At 38.1% G+C, this 25,523-nt stretch overlaps 1 protein-coding gene across 3 annotated transcripts in view; it reads right to left on the bottom strand.

Moving 5' to 3' along the window:
• Window positions 1–25,523, bottom strand: part of CD109 (CD109 molecule) — a 133,770-nt gene that overhangs the window by 25,736 nt on the left and 82,511 nt on the right. For all 3 annotated transcript variants that reach the window (XM_004390152.1, XM_004390151.1, XM_023725111.1), the window contains 8 exons: window positions 19,400–19,474; window positions 18,815–18,875; window positions 14,479–14,620; window positions 13,384–13,501; window positions 11,686–11,799; window positions 8,727–8,945; window positions 6,971–7,115; window positions 4,145–4,321 (listed from right to left, as the gene is read on the bottom strand). In XM_004390152.1, the coding sequence (XP_004390209.1) occupies window positions 4,145–4,321; window positions 6,971–7,115; window positions 8,727–8,945; window positions 11,686–11,799; window positions 13,384–13,501; window positions 14,479–14,620; window positions 18,815–18,875; window positions 19,400–19,474 (1,051 nt within the window). The remainder of the gene's footprint in view (window positions 1–4,144; window positions 4,322–6,970; window positions 7,116–8,726; window positions 8,946–11,685; window positions 11,800–13,383; window positions 13,502–14,478; window positions 14,621–18,814; window positions 18,876–19,399; window positions 19,475–25,523) is intronic.

Raw genomic sequence — 25,523 nt, 5'->3', positions numbered from 1 at the left:
TGTAATCCATACTGAAGGCTGTAGTCTTTGATCTTCATCAGTAAGTGCTTCAAGTCCTCTTCACTTTCAGCAAGCAAGGTTGTGTCATCTGTATAATGCAGGTTGTTAATGAGTCTTCCTCCAATCCTGATGCCCCATTCTTCTTCGTATAGTCCAGTTTCTCGGATTATTTGCTCAGCATACAGATTGAATAGGTATAGTGAAAGGATACAAGCCTGACGCACACCTTTCCTGACTTTAAACCATGCGGTATCCCTTTGTTCTGTTCGAACAACTGCCTCTGGATCTATGCACAGATTCCTCATGAGCACAGTTAAGTGTTCTGGAATTCTCATTCTTCGCAGTGTCATCCATAACTTGTTATGATCCACATAGCCTTTGCAAAGTCAATAAAACACAGGTAAACATCCTTCTGGTATTCTCTGCTTTCAGCCAGGATCCATCTGACATCAGCAATGATATCTCAATTTATCATAGTAAATATTAAAGTATTGTTCATAGAAACACATAGAAAAGTTCTGAACATAATTTGACTTGGTTTACCTGAAGTTTCAAAATCACATGTAAATGAAAGAAGTAAAACCCAGCTCTTTGTGACTATCTCAATGACCTTCTCTGGTAAAAAGCTGATAAAAAATATTCTCCATACTAAAAGAAATCAGTATTAACTCCCTCACTTCCTGTGACATGAAATAAAAAGTAAGAACTTTACCAGATTTTTTTTTTTTTAGCTTCTTTCACTATTTCACTTTTTTCACGATGGCCTCTAGTCATATTTGTGATGACCAAACACAGCATCCCAATTCTGAAAATTATTTTTCCCTGTTTTTATTTCAATGGAGAGAATATAATATTTTCAACTGGACTTGGTCTGAGTCTCACTGGAAATAGTGAACCGCAGGCACTATGAATTAAGCATTTGAGGAAAACAAGTGGTTTAAATCTTCAATTAACAGGTTCAGGGTTTGCAGTGCTTAACAAAAAGTTTTCGTTTTATGGTTCTATTTTTCTTTTTGACAATGAAAGACACTTCATTCAATGACGTAGCTGTTGTTTTGACCAAAAAACAATGGGTTAGGTTACAGTCCTCCTGGGCCAAGCATGATTTAACTAAAATAATGTGCTGTTCATAAACGACATTTAAATAATATAATCATGACTCATGCCAAATACATTTTAAAGTCTTAAAAATAAAAACAACAGTATATTTAAAGGACTTTGGCAAATGTGATGGCAAAAGAAAAAACACAGTCTCTGAAACAAGACACTGACTTCATAATGAAAATCATTACACCAAGGAGCTTTTGTCCACTACTTTTGAAATGTAATTTAGTTCAGCATATGAGACAATGTATTTGGAGGAACTCTACTGGGCTGATCTGAGGGGGAACATACCCCCAGCTCATTTCTCACATCAGCCCTGATTCCAAACCCTAGTCTCCCTTACTTTGTCCTCTCATGCAGTGAGTGGTTCCTGACCCCCAATTCCTTGCCTTTTTCTCACACTCAACCTTTGTCTGTGCCATCCTACATGGTGAAGATCATTGGACACTGACTCCAGCTCATCTACTTGGATTCAACACCTTACAGCTCTGTTGGAAGAACAGTCTGCCTCTACAATTCCCATTAAGGCTGCCTAAGCTGAGGCCTTGGGCCCAGCATTCTCTGATAAGGAGGATGGGAACTGGGTCTCTCTTTCTCTCTCTCTCCCCTAGTCCCTTCTTGTCAGAGAAGGCTTCCTCCCCGTTCTCAGCTCACAGTAACTTCCTCTGTCTCAGACTCATGTGCAAGCACCAAAGGGTACCTGGCCAATCCCACCATCTCCATGACTATGGTGACATCAAAGAATGTGCCCCATGGGAAACTGACCCCTTAGTTTTTTTAACCCACTGTATCATTTATCAGAAAATGCAGGCTTACAAAATTAGTCTTTAGCTAGAGGGGGAGGAATGTTCTTTCTGGTTATGCACCTTGCTCAAAGGATGGCTGTGTTGTGTGCACTTGAACAAAAGATACCCCCCTGGTAACAGGGTGACCAGGCCAGGTGTGTCTGAACAATGGCCCCTTCCTTTTACCCTTTTCGCCTTTCCCATGCAATCCTGCTAGTATATCCTTCCAGTTTACACTATTAAAACCCCAGGCACGAATTCCACTTGGTTCCCTCACCCACAGCACATTGAGGGAAGGTGTGGAGGTGACTAAACATTTCACCCTTGGACAGGAGCCTTTTGAAGGAAACTGGCTCCTGATAAACCCTACTCCATCTATTGTTGTTCTGATCAATATATAAGTAATAAAGGTATGTGACCACATTAGTGAGTGGTGTGATTATTCATTCTGATCCAAAGAGCCCTGCACTGTCTGATTAATTTCACGCAGTACATCACAAATTTACTCTGTTCTAACCCAACAATCCAGATTCTAACCTTCTTGTTCGCTATAGAATCCCATTTCCTCCCTTAATATTTTAACAGAAGTTGCATTGAAACCTCTTGCACATTAGCCATACCACCCAAGCATCTTGATTTATTCCTGGTCCTCTTCCATCCTATCCTATTGCCTCTAACAACTCAGGAAACACAGGAAGAGTGTGGATTCCAAAGCCAGCCTGCCTGGGTTCAAAGCCCAGCTCTGCTCCTTATTAGCTAAACAACCACACGTAAGTTAATTAACCACATTGTGCCTCAATGTCCTCACCTGTAAAATGTAAATATAACAGTACATCTATCTCATAGGGTTTTTGTGAGAATTAAATGAAAACACTGTAAAGCATTTAAACAGGTTTAGTTGTTATTACTATTATTACATAGAATTTAGGATAAACAAGTCTCTACATAATGAGGGAAACTGGAAGAAAGGCTCACATCAAAATAGTGTCTTTACTGAGTCTTCCAATTCTTAGTGATGGAAAAATTAGCAGAAAAGCATACTAGCTTGCCTCTACTTTGCATTTAACCCATTCCTAGGGAGGGAGGGATAGAGGGAAGGAAGAAAGACAGGGAGGAATAGAGGGCAGGAGGAAGGAAGGAGGGAGGGAAAGAGACAGAAAAACGAAGGAAAAGAAAAGGACTTAGGAGTTGGAAAGCGTTGAACTAGATTTATATTATACTGAACAGGGAATTTCCAATCATTATATATGCACCGTTCTAATCCTCATGAGTTTGATGGATAGCATGTAGCCTACAAATTCTGTAGACAGATAAACTCAGGCACACAGATTTTTTTTCTAAAGTCCCCTAACCAGGAAGTGCAAAACTGAGACTGTAACTTTGAGCGGTTGGCTTTGGAGTATTTCCAGAAATCAAATTTGCCTTAATATTACCAAAAATTTCTCACAACTTTTCATTTTCTCATAGGTATGAACTCAGGCCAGCTCTGCCATGTATTTGTTATATGACTCTGGGCAAGTTAGTTGATTGTATGTACTCTGTCTCGATTTCAATCTCCTCATCTATAAAAATGAGGATAAAACTAATGCTAATTGTGATCATTAAATGAGATATTAGATATAAAGTGCTTAGAACACTGCCTACCACATGGTAAGTGCCCAACTAATGTTAACTGATATTATCTGCAAGTCGCAGACACAAAGCATCTGGGTGTCTGTGAATGGTACCAACCTCTCAAGGAGTAAGAGTAGAATCATCACTAGTATGGCATTTTTGAAGCGGGTAGTAGGCCCTCCCCATACAAACACTTCTCCCGGCCCCCACCACATGACATTACATGCATTTATATACAGGACTGTCCTCCCCACTGAACAGTGAATTCCTTGAGAGGAATTCAGCACTAGAACTGAGCCTGGCACATAAGAAATACTTCATAAATGTGTGATAAAAAAATGAATACTCATTCCTTTAGACTTTTAAAGAGTTGTAAGTTTCAGGTCCCTTATAAAATACAAACCCCTCCAAAAACTAATTCCTTAAGCCATTACTAACAAACGTCTTAGCAGCAACTAGAGAACAATTAGCTAAAGTAAGACTGGTAACAGCTTCCCACTGTTATACTTATGGCACATTTCACCACCATGTACCCCCAACACCACAACCAAAGACAAAATCTATTTTGAGATTTCAGAGAACCTTACTGAAAAAGAAAAACAAAATTTTTTTTAATAGAAGTATCTTTCTAAAATGCTTACCTTGCCTCATATATGAAAGGGCTTTTTCTCTTAAACTGTCTGTCAGTTGTTTCTTTTTAGTCAAATAATCCAAAGTGTAAATATTTGGAGCAAAATTTATCATGTTCTGTTCCCCACAGCCATAAGGCATCCTAATCAATGAAGCTAAGCCATTGATGGAAGGACCAAGAATATCTCCTGAAAGTACAAGACATTAAATTCATTCAGTATATACTCAATTAACTGTTACCTGCTGGTGGCAAAAAGACAAGTAAATAACTTATCTCAATGAATGAGTACAGAAGATACCTGTTGTTTAAGCAGTATATTTATTACACTGCTCAGAATAGAAAGAAAACATTTGAGAATTTTAGGAAGATTGGTTAAATAAATGATAATGCAGTGGTGCTGAAATTGTAGATTACGTGACAAATTAGGAAAATCTTAGCTCAGTTACAAATATGGCATATACTAGGCAAAAATAAGTTTTAAAAAATTCTTCAACAAAAATGTTAGGAATTGACCATTAAGAAATCATCATTCTTACACAGGAAAGAAATGTTTTATTATTAGCATTCTTCACAGTAAACAGACAGAACTTTATTCTAATTTCTTACTAATATACTACAAATACTTGAGAAATGATCTTTTTAAAAGAGCAGGGGTTGTAATATTTTTTAATGTGCTCTATTTAGCAACAACAAAGTAAAACTAATAAGTATACAGTGACTCTCAGAATCAAAAAGGATTAGGAAAATTTTTCAAAGTCAATAATCTAAAATTAAACAAAACACATGCTTAAAAGACTCCTCTACCCATGTTCTAACACCATGGCTAAGGGATGGAGGCTGAGCTCTAATTTTGACCCCACTGCTATTGAGCTGCATGGATGAGAGTATCCTCCTATGTCATTTATTCTAGAAATTTACACCATCTCAAATCCAAATACTTAATGAAAATATAATCCTAAAAATTTGAATGTAAAAAAGAGAGAAAGATCTCTTCCACAGAAGTAGGCTTCAGCCATGTTAGCATATGATGTCTTAAATTTCAGATGTTAAGAGAGAGAAATAAATGAGGTTACAATATTACTACTGCAGGTTATGTTTTTAATATTCAAAGTAAACATAAATTCACACTCTCAAAATTCAAATAAGTAATCTATTATCCATACATTCTGGCCTCCAAAATATATTTTTTGAGAAATAAATATCATGTAAAAATAAACTTGAAAAATCATTTCTTTACACTAAGCTTTAAAAATTAAACTTCAAAGGATTTTAAAGACCATAGCTAGACTCATTCTAATGTAAGGAGTGGTAAAAACCAAAAAATCTGTTGCTGTTGTATCAATTCCAACTCACAGCCACCCTATAGGACAGAGTAAACTGCACCATAGGGTTTCCATGGAGCAGCTGGTGGATTCGAACTGCGATCTTCTGGTTAGCAGCCAAGCTCTTAACCACTGCACCATCAGGGCCCCACTAAGGAGTGGTGGTATACAGTTAAAATTCAAGGCTTCTTCCCTCTATGAGTGTGTGTTGCACATGTGTGCATATGCACACGTGTGCATGTGTATTGCATCTCCCAGCATGTGTGCTATGTCTCCCAGCATCTCAATGTTGTGGAAAATGTTTAAAAAACCAAAATCCGTTTCCATCGAGTCAATTCCAACTCATAGCGACCCAACAGGACAGAGCAGAACTGCCTCATGAGGTTTCCACAGCTGTAATCATTACGGAAGCAGACTGCCACACCTTTCTCCCACGGAGCGGCTGGTAGATTCAAACCATCAACCTTTTGGTTAGCAGCCAAGCGCTTAACCATTGCGCCACCAGGGCTCCTTGGAAAATGCTTAGGCAGAATTTATTCCCCTAAATAGAGAGATTATTTCATCCTTTTTAAGAACTATATCTAAGGTTCCAAATAAAGTCCTCTACATAGGGACTTGGGTTGTTTAGGATTATAATGAGAAGAATTACACCTGTAGAAGAAATTTAGAAGAACTTCAGAAAAAAAATGCCTAGGTCCTGACACTTGAGGACCTAATAAGCTATTTAGAAGTCATTAATTAGAATATTTCCTTCAGTTATTTATAAAGCACAAACTGTGCTTTATAAATAATAAAGCACAAACTGTGCTTTATAAATAACAAAGTGTGTGGAAGATATATTTACTAGTTGATTCAAAAGATCTTTTAGGTTACTGGAAGGTAACTAGGAAAGGGTGACAAAAGTCAGTGGGTAGCTTCCTGCTGTAAAGTTTACTTGTGCCCTGCACAGAAGTACCCCAGGTGATTGTCAGAACTACTCAGGGAACTTTTTCAAAATATACAAGTCCTAGTCATACGGCCAAGAGATTCTAATTTAGTCGGTTTAGAGTCCAGATATTTGTGTTTCCACAAAGCTCCATGGGAGATTCTGATATTCACCAGTGGTCAAGAACCACAGAAGCCACAAGCTCTGCTCTTAGAAATAACCCCTCCCACCAGCCACATTCTAGTCAGGGCCTTGCTACTCAAAGCGTGGTCCACAAACCAGAAGCATCAACACCATCTGGGAGTTTGTTATTAATGCAGAATCCCAGGCCCTACCCCCGACCTACTGAACCAGAATCTGCTCTTTAACAAGATCTTTGAGTGATTCATATGCACAATGAAGAGTGAGAAGTAGTCTAGGATATATATTTTGACAGCTTTTCTATTGAAATCAGCAGTTGGTACAAACTAAAAACTTTCTGCAAACTCTTCTCATTAGAACTACATAAGAAAATACCTCTATAAATAGATGGAAATATATATTGCCATATACAAATAAACCAGCAGATGGTGATATACCCTATCCTTACCAATTGCAGTGATCTGCACTCTTTCACTACCACTCACTGTCTCAGGAGGAAACGAGAAACTCAAAGTTTTCAGCGCGTTTCGTTGCTTGTCATCGGTCAAGTCTAATAAGATGGACTGTGAATATGATTTTTCTATCCCTTCGGCCTGTCAAAAACAAGGAACGCAATTAACATGGTCTCTACTAACCTATTACAGATATGAGATAGATTTCGATAGGAAGACAAGCATGCTGTTTCTGCAGTTTGTGTTTGGCTAGATAAATACTTACTGTTTCTTGATTCTGAATTCCAATTTGTTAATGAATTTTTAGTTTAGTTAAATTAGACAGAACATTTCAGGGACTAGCAATGGAAATGATAAAGAAGATGAAAGGGTGATGAGAAAAACACTCTGATGTCGGTCCCATTATTACCCAGAGGGATGAAGTACCTTGCCCAAAGTCCCATTTGGCAGAGGTAGGGTTTGAACCAAGGGCTGTCTCACTGCAGAACCCAAGTGTTTACCAACTATGTTGAGCTGCCTTTTTACACATAATAACTTCTCTGGAAAAATCTGCAAAACCTTGCCTACCTACACTGAGGAGTTCTGAAATTCTAAATCTACATTTCAACTTGATCACAATTTAGTAGGATCCCAATTAACAGTTTTAGATATAATTGAGTGTAAAAAAGACTTGCTTTATAGTCTATGGTGCAATGAATTACTTAATATTGCCCTTCTAGCCATAGTCTTTGTAACTCCCACCAAATGACTGAGTGGGATGATGCAAATGAGGTATATGGAACCCTAACGAGGGGACTGGTCAGTTTTGCCATCCCGCTAGGCTTAAACAGAGACACTGAGAGAGAGAGCAGGAGCTGTAACACCAGGTACAGTGAGAAGCAGCAACAGAGAAACAGCGGCAGCAGAACCAGGAGACCGAAGGAGACCGGCAGAAGGCCACAGGAGTCAGTGCAGTGGGCTTCCCAGCCCACAGAGCAAGAAAGCTGAGCACTTTCTAGCAAGAGACTTGCTGGCAGAGTAGGGTGCCTCCGGGCACTTGGTGGAGCTAGGTTTGCCAACCTACAGAGCTAGAAAGCTGAGCACCTTCAGGCCAAGGCTTACTGGTGGAATGGGGTGTCTCTGGGCAGTTATTGGCGGGGCTAAAAGAGCTTTGTAACACTTGCCCAAGCAAGGCAGAGGCCACGCCAAGGGGCTGAGGGGCCAAGGGCCAGGGAGAGACCTGTCTGTGGGCACAGTTGAGAAGAGGCTGTCCTGATCAAAGAACTGTCTCCTGAGCATTTCTGAACCTGAACTGTAACCTTTCACTAATGAATCCCATAATCATGAATATTGTCTGTGAGTTCTGTGTGGCCATTGTAACAAATTATAGAACTCAGCAGATAAGTAAAGACCGCCATGGGAGGGATAGATAGTGTCAGAATTGGGAGAAAGGAGGCATGTCTGACCTCCACCTCATAGAAATCAGCCTTGGGCTGTTGATGCTGATTCTCCTTCCCCTTTGTGAAGTAAGAGGTCAGATGCCTCCACCACACCATTTTTACAGGTCTTACTCCTCGATTACTTAAAGGGGAAATTGGTAATTACTTCTAAAACATATATGTGATATATGAGAGAATAATTATGTATTAACAAGAAGGTGGAGGAGGCAACCTACTAGGTCTTACCAACAAATTTAACTGAGAAGAAAACCACCTTCTGTTTGCTTTTCAATTATGTATTTCATTTCATTTATTTAATATTTCACATATTTACCTTTACTAAAATCTTCTGGGTGATAGCATCAGAAGCAGTCGGTGAAACAGCTGTGACTGTGATAGGAATTTCTCCCAGATGTGCTGGCTTGACTGGGAAAAGAACAGTTGCCCCATCCTCACTGGGAACCAGTATGGTCTGCTGGTGTCCTGTGGCATTTATTTCATTCGAAGTCACTAGAATATCAAATTTGTCACTTTTCTCAATGATTACCTTAACCTAGAAGAAAAAATATTATCAATGGTTTTGTAGAATAATGCTCTCAGTAAAGTGTTGTCTTAACACCACTTGAGTGCTATTATACCTGTGAGGTCCAAGACTAGAGAAAGATGAGAAAAAGATTCAGCCAAGGAGAGAATAAAAGGGCACCAGGAAAAATTTCACCTCTCTTACACACTTTGCCCTTGTACTGAAAAATATCTGGGGAAAGGGTACCCTTCAGCTCCACTTCTACTCTTCCCACTAATACTAAGTTCTCTCATTATCCTAAGCCATTGGTGGTAAGGATGAGTCCAGAAAAGTTATTTGATGTACTGACAATGCCACCTGCCTGATTTAACTGTGTCATCCTGGGACACTGGTCCCAACAGAAAAATGTGAAACAAACAGGATAAAATGTTATCACATTCATTGAGAGTATTTGCTAAAATTACTCCAAGGAAAATATGACTCAAACATTCGTCCTGAAGTGTATCTTGGTTGTGACCTTTTATAAATTATGACAAAGTTGCCAGTCTCATCAAGAATAGTATTTCTCTGCCCAAAAACAAACTATGATACATACACACAATGGAATACTACACAACGATAAAGAACAATGAGGAATCTGCAAAACGTCTCACAACATGGAGGAATCTGGAGGGCATTATGCTGAGTGAAATAAGTCAACCACAAAAGGACAAATATTGTAAGAGACCACTGTTATAAAAACTCTTGAAAAGGTTTACACACAAAAAGAAACAATCTTTGATGATTATGAGGGAGGGGAGGGATGGAGAGGGAAAAATACTAACTAGACAATAGATACGTGGTAACTTTGGTGAACGGTAAGACAGTACCCAATACTGGGAAAGTCAGCACAACTTAACCAAGGCAAGGTCATGGAAGCTTCGTAGACACATCCAAACTCCCTGAGGGACCGAATTACTGGGCTGAGGGCTCTGGGGACCACGGTCTCAGTGGACATCTAGCTCAACTGGCATAACATAGTTCATGAAGAAAATGTTCTACTTGGGTGAGTAGCGTTTGGGGTCTTAAAAGCTTGTGAGCAGCCATCTAAGATGCTCCAATGGTCCCACTTCATCTGGAGCAAGGGAGAATGAAGAAAACCAAGGACACAAGGGAAAGATTAGTCCAAAAGACTAACGGAACACAACTATCACAGCCTCCACCAGACTGAGTCCAGCACAAATAGATGGTGCCGGGCTACCACCACTGACTGCTCTGACAAGGATCACAGCAGAGCAGCCCAAGCAGAGCTGGAAAAAAATGTAGAACAAAATTCTAACTCACACAAAAAAAGACCAGACTTACTGGTCTGACAGAGACTGTAGAAACCCTAAGAGTATGGCCCCTAGACATCCTTTTAACTCAGTACTAAAGTGACTCCTGAGGTTCACCCTTCAGCCAAACATCAGACAGGCCCATAAAACGAAACGAGACTATATGGGCGTACCAGCCCAGGGGCAAGGACAAGAAGGCAGGAGGGGACAGGAAAGCTGGTAATGGGGAACCCAAAGTTGAGAAGGGGAGAGTGTTGACATGTCATGGAGTTGGCAACCCATGTCACAAAACAATATGTGTACTAATTGTTTAATAAACTAATTTGCTCTGTACACTTTTATCTAAAGCACAATAAATAAATACATATCCAAAAAAAAAGAATAGCATTTTTCTAGGCCTTAACATTTTATGAATTGTTTTCTCACTTACTTTCTCATATGCTTCTCAAAATACTTTTTGTAGAGATAATTACGATTCCCATCTCACATATAAAGAAATTATATTCTGGTAAGTGACAGAGCTGAAAACTGAATCCTGGCTTTCTGACTCTAGATCCTTTGCTCTTTACACTGTACCATGTTGGTTTGATTAAAAAGCAGAAATAAAAAATAAAAACCAATTTACTTATGGATATAGAGCTAAAGAGACTGTGGTATTTTCATGTAATAAAATTAATTACATATCCCTACCAAATCAATCATTTGATTAACACTAACATGGGCAAAATACAAACAATGGCCTAATTCCTGACTTTCAGGGAACTAAATAGCTATGCAGACAAAAGGCATGTGGCACAAACAACAAATCTTTGAAAATATAACACACTGTATAAACATGAGGACTACAAACATAACAGAATGGGTTAGATTCCTCAGGAAATGTATCTTTTGAGGCAAGTCTTGAAAGGAATAAATCTTGCCAACTGCAGTGGGCACAGAACGGCAGTGATAAAGTGGCAATACATTCTAGATGTGGGAAAAGTATGAGAAAATGCAGGGGGACAGGAAAGAGAAAGACATGCCTCAGAGATAATGAGGAAGTAACATGGCTAAAATGGAGAACCTGTGCTGGAAATTAAGCAGATGATTAACCTAACAACCCATTACAGTCAAGTCGATTCCAACTCATAGCGACCCTATAGCACAGAGTAGAACTGCCCCATACGGTTTCCAGGGAGCAGCTGGTGGATTTGAATTGCCAACCTTTTGGTTAGTAGCCAAGCTCTTAACCACTGCACCACCAGGACTCCAAGAATTAGCTTAGACATGCTAATAATAACCTTAGACATAATAAACAAATGAAATTACTGACAAAGTAAGTCTATTTTCAATCTCCCAGAAATGTATAAAATGCTTAGATGCCCAGATACCCAACCACTACACAACCCAATCTCTACGTAATAAGAATATATTTTCTCCTGAAAAGTAAATCATTAACAAAAGTTTGAATATATTACCTCAGTGGCATCTTTCAAATAATTGAATATTGTTACTTCTAAAGCAAATTCTTCACCTCTGATAACGGAGTAGGGAAGATTCAAAAAAATGAAAAATGGTTGGAAGGCTCGTAGCTGGAAAGAACACAATGAGTACATATTTTCATTCAGGTCAAAATGCCTCATGTTTTATGCAATTAAAAGCAATCCTCACAAAACCTGTGAAGCCTATAACTTCACCTAGAAACGTCCACTTTCCTATAAACAGAAAGTAAATGACAACTTATCCTAAATGAATGATGGCAAAGTGATTTAATGATAATCACTACATTTTACTGTGTGCCCATTATGAACCAGGCATTTTACATAATTATCTCGTTTAATCGTTGCAACCCTATAAGGCAGTTGTTATGCTCCTATTTTAAAGGAAAAAAAACCTAAAGCTCCGAGATCTCTGTAACGAGTACAAGCTCACACTGTTGGTAAGTAGAGAAGCCAGAACTGTATTCCAGTGTGTCTGATGCCAAAGCAAGTGCCCTTTCTACTATGCTATATTTACTGTACCATTCTGCTTTAAAAAACCATTGGCCAAATGAAGCAGCCCGTTTTAGAAGCAAGTGTGGAGAATCTAAACGTGGCAGGCCCACTGGTGTTCTAATAACTACCTTCTACACATACACACATACATACTTCTTCTTTGGTGACCCACTCCCATATTGTTGGCCAGGTCCTGCGGGGGAGGATGATCCCCACCCCAATCCACTCCACCCCACTCTCCCACCCCCGTCTCTGAGCAGCAGTAATTCCCTCTAGAGGTCAGTTTGGACATTTGTAGAAGCATCTTAGATTGTCACAATGATTGAAGGGTTCGATTAGCACTTTGTGGGTGAAAGTCTGCAGTGCTCAGGACAATCTCCGCCAATGAAGAACTGTTCCATGTTCCACGTGACTCGAGTGTCCCTTCAGACAATCATGCAGATAAAGCACGTGTTTATAATTATGTGAGCCTAGAACCTAATTCCAATTTATATATAAACCTAAACCATTTTTTAATTCACAATGAATTTTTTTATCAATACAACTATTTTATAAATTAAGTGAAAACTGCAGCTCGGTTTCAGAAATTTACATTACCACAAACAGCACGTATTCAAAATGATGCATGTGTGTCAAACTGCATTCATAGCTGTTACATGCAAGAAGATTCTATTCATGGGGTAAACAGCTAAGTATTTCACTATGCTTTCTATTGTAGCTGTGCCTGGTCATTTACATACTGAAATACCTATTATTTTATATTACTTTCATTTTATTTTTCCTTATTATTTCACCTAGGCATTACACTGATTTTTTTTACAAAAAACTATATGTAAAGGTAGGTTATATTACCTATGAATTTCATCTCAGGAAATAAAGGGGCAACACAAGAAATCTGTTTTAAAAAGGGGGCTTCAGGTCTGCCAGAGGTGAGAGCTACTGGTCTAAAGCAATCTAAATCAGGGGCTATTTCAAATTTTTCGATTTCTATCTTAATATAAACTTAGTACATTCAGTAGTTTACTACAGCTTACAATATAAATAGAAAACAGGCAAAATGAAGGAATCTCAAACTGTGATCAACATTATAAGCAATCTTTTTTTTTTTAAATCCACTGAAGAGCTGACAATTTCTTAGCTTTGTGGCACTGTAAATTTATAAGCAGCCCTTTAACATTCTACCTCCACGGGAGCAGTTGTCAGTCCAAGACCTAGGTCCTCGGAGATCACAAAAGCAGTAGCTGCCCAAGAAGTGATAGTATCAGGCACAGTAACTTCAAATTCTTGGTAAACCTTGGAACTGAAGTCAAGATAAACAAACAAACAAAAAATCATAAAACCAAGAAATGGCTCCCACACCTTTCAAAATAAGTCAACATAACTTAAAATTATTTTTTGGAAGAACTGTAATTTTCCAAACCATTTACATATCTGAATTTAAAACCATTAAAAAGAAATACGTATGAAATAGTAGATTCCAAGTTCTCAAGAACTAGGTCATAATACTGCATACTGATCCATATCCCAATAAAATCTTTCTACAATGTTTATATCTTCAGAATGAACATTATTTTCATAAATTTTGCATAAGTGTTTTCAGACTGAACTTCATTTTTTTCTCTCACTTTGCAGAGAAGTTTTTTCTCTGTAACCCTGTTAGCGTTATTATTTGTTTTGGGTTTTTTTTTTGAGGTTTTACTTACATCTTACTTGAAGTTTCCCTAAATGGCTGACTATAACACACTGTGTACATTTCATGATTTACATGCTCAATCACCAGGCCAAGTAACAGGTGTTGTCAGCTAATCCAAATTCCTTCTACCATCCGTGTCTCCCTCCCTGGGGTTTATGGGGATGTTTTACAAGGAGTGGGATTCAGTTAGAAGCACTGCCACAAGGTAGCAGGAAGTAATCATGAGTGCTTTCCACCCCAAGGCAACAAATGTACTCCCAGGAATTTTTCTCCATCAGGGACCATGACTTCAATAGAAGTGAAAATAACCTTTCATCAGAAAAAGATCACAGCCTGAGGCCAGGCATGCAATTAAAATCCTTACCTCCTTGATAATACTCACATCACCACAATTTGCATGTGGCTTTATTAAATACTATACTAAGATAAAATCAAATATGATAAACATCATTCTAAAACAAAAACCTCTTGTTCTACTTAGCTCTTAATCACACTATGTACTTAAACATTTAAAAGAGCAAAACTTATTTAAAATAAACACTAAACAAAAAATATATAAGTAAGGAACTCTATAAAATTTTTACCCCATGTTGGAGTCTAGCCAAATCCAAGTCTCTGGAAAATGCTTTCTGACACGTGGATTGCTAATCGAAGAAAAGTCATGAAAATCTACCATGTATGCTTCACTTTCCTCCACAAACCTCTCAGCAACCTCTGGACTGTCATCTAAAAATAAACATTGACAACTGCTAGAAAAAAATCACTGAAGAAAATGAATTATAAACTTAGTCCACAGAATCATAGCACCCTCAGCTGAAGAGACCGTTAGAGTTTGTCTTGTCCAACCCTCTCATTTTAGATGAGAAACCTGAGAGCCAGATAAGTCAGCAGAGCCAGAACTAGAAAAAATGCTCCCTACCCCTATGGCCAATATCTGAAAAAAATACTTACAGTTTAGATGCTAGAAAAAAAATTTAAAAATTTAAATCACATTTTTAAAGCAACCTACAATCCTACTACCCTTCTTCTCTTTCTAGCTCCCTAGTGCTGATTATCATTGGCTACACCAGCCATGAGATGCTACAATCACCCAGTTTATTGGCTTTTTTCTTATAAAAAGAAGCTATGTTGCCAGAAAGACTTCTGAGCATCTATTTTTTCATCTTTTCTGTAAGTCTAAAATTATTTCAAATTAAAAAGAAAAAAAAATACACTGTAATAAGTACCAATGATACAAAGATGAATGCAATGAACTCACTGATAAGACTATGGAGGAGGCAGATACACAGAAAACTGTAATAAACACAATGTGGGTGATAACAGACATATGCATAATGTACAATGCAGAGAATGGTTGATTTTACACAGAATCTGATGACTAAGGGTCTGGCTAGGAGAAAACAAGTGGAATAGACATTCCATTTTGTACAGTCTCAAGTCTTGATAAAGAACATCCCATATAAGAAAAAAAAAAAACACACAGTGAGCCAAGTACAAAGCCATATTCAGGATATGACAATGAATATTTGGTAAGAGTGACATAAAATGAGAGGAGAAAGAATGGTTGGGTCCAGATTTTAAAGTGTAAAGTATCCCATGTTGAAGGATCTGAACTTATACTTTTAAGCAATGGTGACCCATTGAAGGTTGTAAAATAAATTAGAAGATGACCTAACCCATGTTTTAGAAAGATAACTCTGGCATTAGTGTGAACAATGGTTTAGAGCTGGGGGAAAATGAAGGCAGGAAAAAGAGTTAGTTAGGAAGCCACTTCAATGGTCAAGTAATGGACAGTAATGAGGGCCTGAAGCTACAGAGGGAAGCAGTGGGTAGTCTCGAGAGATGGTTTTGCTGTGCCTGCTGGTTGGATGCCTTCTGTGTGCAGGTATGGCACTCTGCAGTCCTTTAGCACACTCTTCTAACTGCATGTTGGTCTGCCCCAGTAGACCGATTTGGTATTCCCATTAACTAGTACATGCTAGGCATGCAATTAATATCATCACTATCTATGTATAACGAATGAACAAACTGGATCTGAGGGACAGGATAACAGATCATTGCAGGCTTACCAAGTGCCAAACATGTGCTAAACACTGTAGGTGTTTTTGCATTTAACCTCATAACAACCCTATAAGACAGTACTATTATAAGCGCTATTCTGCAGGGTAAGCCTGAGGCTTAGAGAGACTAATGGCTTTGCCCTCGATCATTAAGTCAAAATTCAAAGCCAAGTATTTGATGGCAAATTCCTTTCTTAACCACTATGTTGTTTCACCTCTGAAAGAAAGAGATGGAGGATTTAGGAGTGAGTTCTGGGTTTCTGATTTGGACATCTGGGTACAGCAGATGATGATTCATTAACAGAGATATGGAAGGAAGAGTAAAGTTGCGAGGGTTATGTCATGCTTTATTAACTTGGTTTGTGAAATATTAAATTCAAGGTATTTATGGGGCATCTGGATGGAGAAACAGAGCTGTAAGAATAAACAGTTGAGTTGTTCCAGAGTTGAGTTTCACAGGGAAGATGTGATGAACGGACAAGGGACTAGGAAGAAATTCCACCAAATTGATAAGTCATGTGGCCCAGGCCAGGTATCAGAGCAAAGTGAAGGCAGAAGGAGCCAATAACTCATAAGGACTGGGAGAAGTCAAGAGACTAAAGATCTTAGTAAGGCCAAAGAAGATGTCTAATAGACTTAGGAGAATGAAGGAGTATACAAGATAGAAGGATAAGCATTTGAAGTGTTAGGAGTGGAGCAGGGTTCAAGTGATGATCTAATATGGCCTTGGGTGACTATTGTTGCCATAGTGGTGATCACAGGATAGTGTTCATTGGATTGGTCAACCATGTGGACATTCATATCTCTTGGGATGACAACAGGAGTAAGACTTTAAATCTTTTGTAAGAGTCATCAATGTATAGGAGAAACAGAAAGTAAGTGACCTCAATGATGACAGAAAGAGCTATAATTAAAATAATTTTAAGAGTTTTAAATTATAAGAGGCTCTTAGCTAAGGGTTGTTGAACAGTAGTCAGAAGGCAGCCAAAAAAACACTAAACTCTATGTACCTAATGACACTGATCCAGAAGAAAGGCAAAAAAATAAGGAGGTATCTAGGGACACAATGTGCTCATGAGAGTATCAGGTTTCTTCTGTTACAGTGAAAAGACAGAAAAAGGCTCTCATAAAAGGTAAAGGATATAATAAGTATTACTGACACAGAATGAGTATTCCTGTGGCCATCAGACAGGATTTAATAAGTAAATACGAACAAAGATGGGCAAAACCTGAGGCTGATGAAGAGAGAATGGAAAAAAATAGATGCTTGGAAGGTTGTCCAGGATAGAGGATTATATGAGGAAAGCTAAATGCACTATGTGTCTCTAATATATAAAGATCAAAATTACTTCATGAAGTCTTCAAGACTATAAATTTATCTTTTAGATTATTTATTGTTACCACTCTGACTCCCAAAAATTAAGAATCAAGAATTCTCTTAGAAGTCATGTAAAATATATATATATGACTTGTTTGTGCCCAATAACTGAACTGAATAAATTATCTACATTTCCAAGGACTGAGAGGGAAATTATCTTGAATTTCAGTAAAAAGAAACAGTAAAACTCAAGCTGAAATGACTGGTGACAAAGCACAGGAGCCAAGGGAAACCACCCTTCCAGCTTTGCTGTACAGCTTAATAGAGAAGGAAGCAACCAGAACATGACACCTGAAGAAGCAGGTCAGTGTGTAGGTAGGGAATCCAGAAGAGAGAAGCTAAAATAAAATTGTTAAGGGTTTCATGGAAATGTAAGTCAGAAAGTATCCATCAAGACTAAGACAGGTATGTACACTAACAGCCTAGTCAGAGCAAGAGCAGGCATCAACAGGCTAGAAGACACCAACTGGGCTGGACATAAAAACTGGGCAAAGAGTTAGACTGGAGGTCAGAAATTCAAATGTCAAAACCGAATATCTGCAGACGCTAAACTGGTAGGATGGAACAAGGAAGTAGGAAGAGTAGTACGTGGAAGATTTCCAAAATGGAAACAAATCCTAGCTTCAGGCAGAGACTTGAGGGTATGGTGGTAGCAAGAAGCAGCCTAAAGCCAGAGAGCCTGAGGCTTAGTGTGGAGAAACTGAGAACACTTCTGACAGAAATAGGGAATTCAGGGATAGAAACTGTGACAGTTCGGGAAGCCTTTCAAGATGGTATATTGTCATAATTTTACCTGAAAGGAGAATGCCTTCTAGAGTTAATCATTCTCATTTATATATTTACTTAAGTCAAAACATTTTATGACTTCTTCCTAAAATGACACTTCTTATCATTACACTGTAACCACCCCATTCAGCAATTCAGGGAATTTGGGATGTATAGATTGATCCTGCCCAGGAAGAACTGAAATCTCTCGAGATTGACAAAATGTGTGTGTGCGTGCGCGTGTGTGTGCACATGTGTGCAAATATACAAACACACACATACGTATGCCAGCATACTTTGTGGCATCTGGATTATTTTCCAGGTGAACACCACGGTGAACACAGATTTTTCAAAAACATGTTTCTCCTTTTATCTAATTCCAAAAATATCAGCAGTTTGTAATATAAAGCATGTTTATGGCACAGAAGGTTCCACTGTGTCCAAAAATATAACCCCTCAAATTACAGAGAGCAATGGAAAGCATTCATTTCAAAGATTTAGATAGCAGCCCAGACAAACATTCTGACATCATGGCCAGGATGAAAACCTCAACTTCCAAATACATTAAATTCCAAATATTCTCAGGACAAGAGAGCTGAAAATGAAAATCATATATCCATGTTAAGCCAGAAAATACCTAGATCTGTGTAAGTACTATTAAATATCTGAGATGAAAGACTTAAATACTTTACAATCATATTGCCATGTTTTACTTACAAACACCATCAATGTAATCCTTCACAAGGTTTGCATCTGTCAGTACCCAAAGGCCACATTCCTAGAAAGAATAATTTTTAGTTTTCTTTTAAAGTAAAAGTTTAAATGATCTCTAAAGTTTAAATGATCTCTAAAAAGTTTAAATGATCACAGGAGTCTCCCATACTCTGGACTCACTCTTGCTCATTTTTGAAAGCTTGGGTACAAACGTGTGTACACTCAACCAATCAGAATATCTCTCTGTCTGTCTGTCTCTCTCTCTCTCTCTCACACACACACACACACAAACACACACACATACACCCATAGTCATTTCAAGGGCAAGAAAAGTAATATAAAGGAAAGAAGTTATTTGTTTAAGGACAATTCCATTAATTTCTCTAAGGCTGAGTTCTTCTATTTGCTTTTAAAACTGAAAGGATGATTCTCTTTCCATTTCAAATTATACTAATATAACAAACTGTACTTCAGCAACACATTTAATAAAAGGTTAATATTTCATAATGATTATTTATTAAATTCAAAAAGTCTGCAATAGTAAAAGACATTACTATCTTTTCAAATTACATAGCAAATGAAACATACCTGAAAGACTGCAAAAGAATTCATGAACATGCCTAAATAATATCCTGTGTTATAAAGTTCCAATTCATGGACCACCTAAGGAGGAGATAGCAAACACAGAAATGAATGGATCTGTATCAACCTTGCTCTGTCTGCCACAACAATGTCTATATGTAATTTAGATAAGAGATAGCCCACATGCTTATCAAATTTGAAAATGAACAAATTGAGAAGTAATAAATATGTGAACACCTTGTTCATGAACCAATAAGCCAAAATTAGATTTCTTATTTAAGAACAGAATTCATTACTCTGTTCAGCAACTGAGAGTTCCTAAAACGTGTGGGCCTGAGTTTTACCAAGGAGGATATTAAATGTCTCTGGATTGACAAGACTAACATGTACAGCTCAGCATTAAAAATGACCCACACTTCTAGAAGAAATAAATGGGTAAATTTCATAGAGACTAATGTAAGTTCTACAAAATGCCAGTTACCTAAATTTAAAAAAATGAACAAACAATTCACAAAAGAAAATGAAAATTATTAATAAGCAGAAAAAATCAACCTCATTGATAATCAAAGCAAATCAAATTATAACATCGATGAGGTATAATTTTTTAATGAGATACTTAAATCTATCACATTAGCAATGCTATTTTTTTTTTTTAAGAACAGCACTCATTGCTAGCATGAGTGGGTAAAATGGACATTTTCATACACTGCTGCAGAAGTATAACTTAGTATCGTTTTTCCAGAAAAGAATTTAATATTAAAAATATAGAGCCTTAAAATGATCATAGCCTTTAACTCTAAGCTAAGAAAATACCGGCAAGTATGGGAAAAGGAGAAACAAATGTCCAAATTTAGGAGAATAGTTAATGAATTATAGTGCATCCATATGATGCAGATTATGCAAACATGTTTTTTCTGTAAAGTGGACATAATATGTATAGCTACCTTATAGAGCTGATGTAAAGATTAAATTAAATGATACATAAAAAGTACATACAAATAAACATTTCTTCAAAGAAGATATACAAACAACCAATAAGCACATTAAAAGATGTACAACATCATTATCCATAAAAGAAATGCAAATCAAAACCACAGATACCACTTCACATCCACTAGGATGGTCATGGTCAAAAAGACAGATAATAAACAGTGTGGGTGAGGGTGTGAAGAAACTGGAACCCTCATATACTGCTGGGAATGTAAAATAGTTGCAGCCACTTTGGAAAATAGTCTGGCATCACCACAGACAAACATAGCATTACCACATGACCCAGCAATTCCACTCCTATGTATATACCCAAGAAAAATGAAAACAAACATCCCCACAAAAATTTGTGCACAAACATTCATAGCAGCATTACTCATAATAGCCAAAAAGTAGGAACAACCCAAATGTTCATCAACTAATGAATGGATAAATCAAATGTGGTATATCCATACAACTGAATATCATTCAGCCATAGAAAGGAATGAAGTAATGATACATGCTACAACATGGATGAACCTTGAAAATATTATGTTAAGTGAAAGAAGCCAGCCACAAACGATCACATATTGTATGATTTCATTTATATGAAACGTCCAAAATAGGCCAATCTATACAGACAGAAAATAGATCTGTGGTTGTCATGGGCTGGAGAGGGGAAAGGATAGAGAGACTGGGGAGGGGGAGTGATGGGGAAGGGCCACAGAGTTTCTTTTTGTGGGCAATAAAAATTTTCTAAAATTGACTATTGTGATGGCTGCACTTATCTATGAATATACGAAAAGCCATTTAATTGTATATTTTAAATGAGTGAATTATATAGTATGTGAATTTTGTCTCAATAACACTGTTTTTGCTTTTTTTTTTTAAATGCTTAGCAGAGTATCTGGCACCTAGGAAATGCTCTATCCTTGTTAGATGTTATACTTTTAAAGATGTTTATAAAATTACTTTAATAACATGAGGAAATACCTGTGATGGGTTGGGTAAAAAGCATATATACAGTATGCTTTCAACTAACTTTTAAAAAATGTGGAAACCATCATTACACTTTTCAATATTGGTGTTACTTTGATAATCACACACAAAAAAATAAATGAATAAAACCTAAACAACTCAGACAGAAAATAAAAGGGCCTAAAAAGGATCTCGGCTTTTCAGAGAAAAATGGAGATTAGGATTAAAGGTCCCTTGGAGATAACAGAGTCCAAATCCTTCAAGCCATATCCTGCCACCAAGAAGCCAGGGCAGTTATTTTCTCTGTTGGTTGATAGATGTCCAAGGTGTAATATAATCTTTACTGACACTAATAGACAATTTGTCCAGAACAAAGCATATAGTTGTTGTTGTGTGTCATGGAGTCCACTCTGACCCACAGTGATTCTGTATGACAGAGAAAAACTGCCCCATAGCGTTTCCAAGGCTGTAATCTTTATGGGAGCAGATCACCAGGTCTTTTCTCCCATAAAGCCACTGGTGAGTTCAGACTTAACCACTGCGCTACAAACTGCGTAAACTAGAACACATCTAGAGTCTGGTGTTTAATTTTTAACATTTTTTAAAAATGTTTGCGAAACTGGAGCACATCCGTAAAAAATGATAATCAAGATGGAGAAGTCTAGAGAAGCAACTGAAGGACTGGAGATGTTTAAGGTACAAAAGAAAGAGAAGAGTTGCCTGGTGGAAGAGAAAAAGATTCATACCACACAATCAAAGAGAACAGTTCCAGGATGCAAGTTTCCACACAATATAAAGAAGAACACTCAAACATTTAAATATTTAAAACTACCCATCAGCTAAATGAAATACATCATAAAATGGGAGACTCTGCCTCTCTGGAAATATTCAAGCACCAGATGGAAATCCCTAAGAAGAGGAGGAATTTAGTACATCCAGTTCACCACAGATCCTAGCACACAAAGAACCTCAGTAAATATCTGAATGGCTGAATACAAGCAGGTACTAGACCATCACGCATTCACAGAGAAGATTCTTATTTGGGTGTAAGGTTGAACAACCTAATAGTGAGGACCCATCCATACCATCCAAATGAGGATTGCATTCTTCAAATATTGTGTAACATTATTCATGGTTATCAATTTTACATTTAGAGATAAATATTTCTGACATTCATATATATTTGACTGTTCAATAGAATAAAAGCCAAAGAAGCAATTTTAAGGTATACAACAAACAATTTTTAAAGTCTAAATGTGGACAAAACAATTATAAACTTCTAAACTATGAAAAAGAGAAAGTCAATAGTATTCATTAAAAATATCTGGCTACTTCGAAGTAATTGTTTTCTGAAAGATATTTAATAACATTAAGATATTATAGTCATTTTCTGGTAACTACTTTGATACTTCTCCCTTATTTACATTAGCATTAGCCAGACAAATTAGGACAAAGCCAGGGTCAAAAAACATGAAAGATTCTACTGTTACTGCCATGTTAACAATAAACCACTGCTACACCCATGGTAAGCAGACACGACGCTAGAACAGGCACCAATAAGAAAACAGCAGAATAAGAAAAGAGAAAATTTCATAATGTTCTCAGCAATCTGGCAAATATAGCCAGCACAACTACAGACAATAAAGCCAGAGTCAGACATAACGGGGAGAAAATGTTTTAGTTCCAAACTCTGCCACAATACACAAATACATGCAAGATCTGCTTCTGCTGTCACTCCCGCATGAATGGATGGAAATAACTCCAGAAGAAGCATCTATCTCATAAAGAAATCCTCCCTTTTTTCACTGGTTCAATAAAAAAGGTACTGCCAAAGCTGCCGCACAAGCTAATGAGAGGAAGGCTGGTGTGTGAAAATTATTCCTGGAAGATCTAGTACACTTAAATTATTCCAAGGAATTCAACAACCTCTCGGCAGCATGTATAAAATTAGCAAGAAAGAAGCGAAAATGGTCTAGTATCACAGGCTCCTAACTCCTTCCCCAGAACCAACTTTAGAGAAACAATAAAACCAAGCAGGAAACTTGGATGAGGGGGCTGAGAAAACCTTGGGAAGAATGAAAGTTATCTTGAACTGGCAAACTGGAAGTGGGTGACTTCAGTCCGGGGCAGAAGGCAGCTACAGAGAGCAGTGAGATGACAGGTGAAAGGAAAGGTTTGTCAATTCTGCTCTTGCTTCTTTCCAGGGGGTAGCCATAGGGACAACCAATCCTTGCAACTTCACTGCCAAAATCAGCACCAGCAGCAGCCCAGACTGCCTGTGCAGGTGTTTCTAGGATAACACAGGTCAGTACCTATGCCCTTCTGGTGTGAGAAAGTAAGAAAAACATATGTGGACAAACAGATCCATGGCCCTCAAGCATTCATTCTTTCTCCTCTCCTCTTCCAAACCCCCAGGACTGGTGGATCATAACCTTGGGAAAGCATCTCCTCCTGGTGCTGCTTTTCCCTAAGGATTGAAAAGTGAAACTATGAACAGAGGCAGCTAACAGGAAGAATCAAGAATAGTGCTCTGGTCCCTGAGGATCAACCTTACAGTAAAGAAGAATAAAAAGAAACAGAAAGAGATTAGTACAAATTTTTTTAATGAAATAAAATAGCAGAAATAAATCCTAAAGCAATATTTAGAAAAAAAATTTACAGCTTTTCTCAGAAAACAATGAAATGGAATAAAGAAGCTAAGCATTTAACTCAAGAAATCTGAAAAAGAGCAACAAAGGAAATAAGGATAAAGGCAGAAATAACTGAAATAGATAACAAAAGAAGAAAACAAAAATTGAAAAGATTAATAAAACCAAAAGCTGCCTCTTAAAGAAAGATCAACAAGATGCTTCTCTGGCCAGATCAATTAAAAGAGAGATAGAGAGACAACGAGAAAGGGAGGGAGGATGCAAAAAACAATATATACAATAAAAGAGGAAAATAAGTACAGACCCAAGATAACAATTAGATGCTAAAGAATTTGAAAACCTAGAATGAAATGGGAAATGGATGGGTATTATATATGTGTGCATGTGTGTATGTCTGTGTGCGCACACATGTATATGTATATAATTTCCAACTGGTATAAGAAGAAACAGAGAGATTGAACAGACCAAAAAGCATTGTTAAACAAATTGTACTAGCAGGCAAAGACATTTCTCCAAATAAACCCCTGACCTAGAGGGATTCACCAGTCAATTCCATCAAACATGCAAGAAACAGTTCATTCCCATCTTACACAAGTTGTTCATAAAATAGGAAAAGGGGGGACCTCATACCATCAAGAAAGCAGTGCCAGGAGGAGAGCGCGTCCTTTGGACCAGGGTCCCTGTGCAGACAAGCTCCTCGTCCGGGGGAACACCGAAGAGAAGAAGGCCAGTAGAGAGAAAAAGCCTTCCCCTGGAGCTGATGCCCTGAATTTGGACTTTTAGCCTACTTTGATTGTGAGGAAATAAACTTCTCTTCGTTAAAACCATCCACTTGTGGTATTTCTGTTATGGCAGCACTAGATGACTAAGACAGAATTTGGTACCGAGAGAGTGGGGTGCTGCTCTAACAGATACCTAAAATGTGGAAGCGGTTTTGAAACTATGAACGGATAGAGAATCACCAGTGGCAGAGGACCAGCAACAGCAGAGAACCTCCAGCGGCAGAGAACCAACAGCAGCAGAACCAGGAGACCAGTGGGAGACAGCGCTGGAGCCGACCCACGGAGCAAGAGAGCTGAGTGCCTGTGCGCAGGAGGCTTCCTGGCGGAGTGGGGTGCCTCTGGGCACTTACCAGTGGAGCTATTGAGCTTTGGAACACTTGTCCCAGCAGGGCAGATGCGGGCATGAGGCCCGAGGGCCAAGAGGCCACAGGAAACAGAAGCAGAAGCTGAAGAGACAAGGGACACAAGAAGCTGAGATGTCACAGTCTCAAAAGGTATGGCCATGACCTCAGGGGTTTCAAAGGGTGGAGCGATGGCCTCTGGTGCTTCTAAGGGTGGATCTGCCACTCAGGTGGACTGGGAGAATGGTGCACCTAAAGCCAAGACAGCAGGGTTGCCGTCCCAGTGGGCCTGGAAGGCAGAGCTGATGCCCAGGGCCAATGGGCCTCCACTCAGAATCCAGAGACTGTGGCCAATACCTAGAGTCTGGAGGGCAGGGCCATTGTGTAAATTGTCTCAGAGAACAGAAGATTATTT

The sequence above is a fragment of the Trichechus manatus genome, unplaced genomic scaffold (genome assembly GCF_000243295.1).
Source record: "Trichechus manatus latirostris isolate Lorelei unplaced genomic scaffold, TriManLat1.0 scaffold00287, whole genome shotgun sequence".
Taxonomy (NCBI): Eukaryota; Metazoa; Chordata; class Mammalia; order Sirenia; family Trichechidae; genus Trichechus; species Trichechus manatus.
The sequence above is the reverse complement of the archived record's forward strand: the minus strand, read 5'-3'. Positions and strand labels throughout refer to the sequence as shown.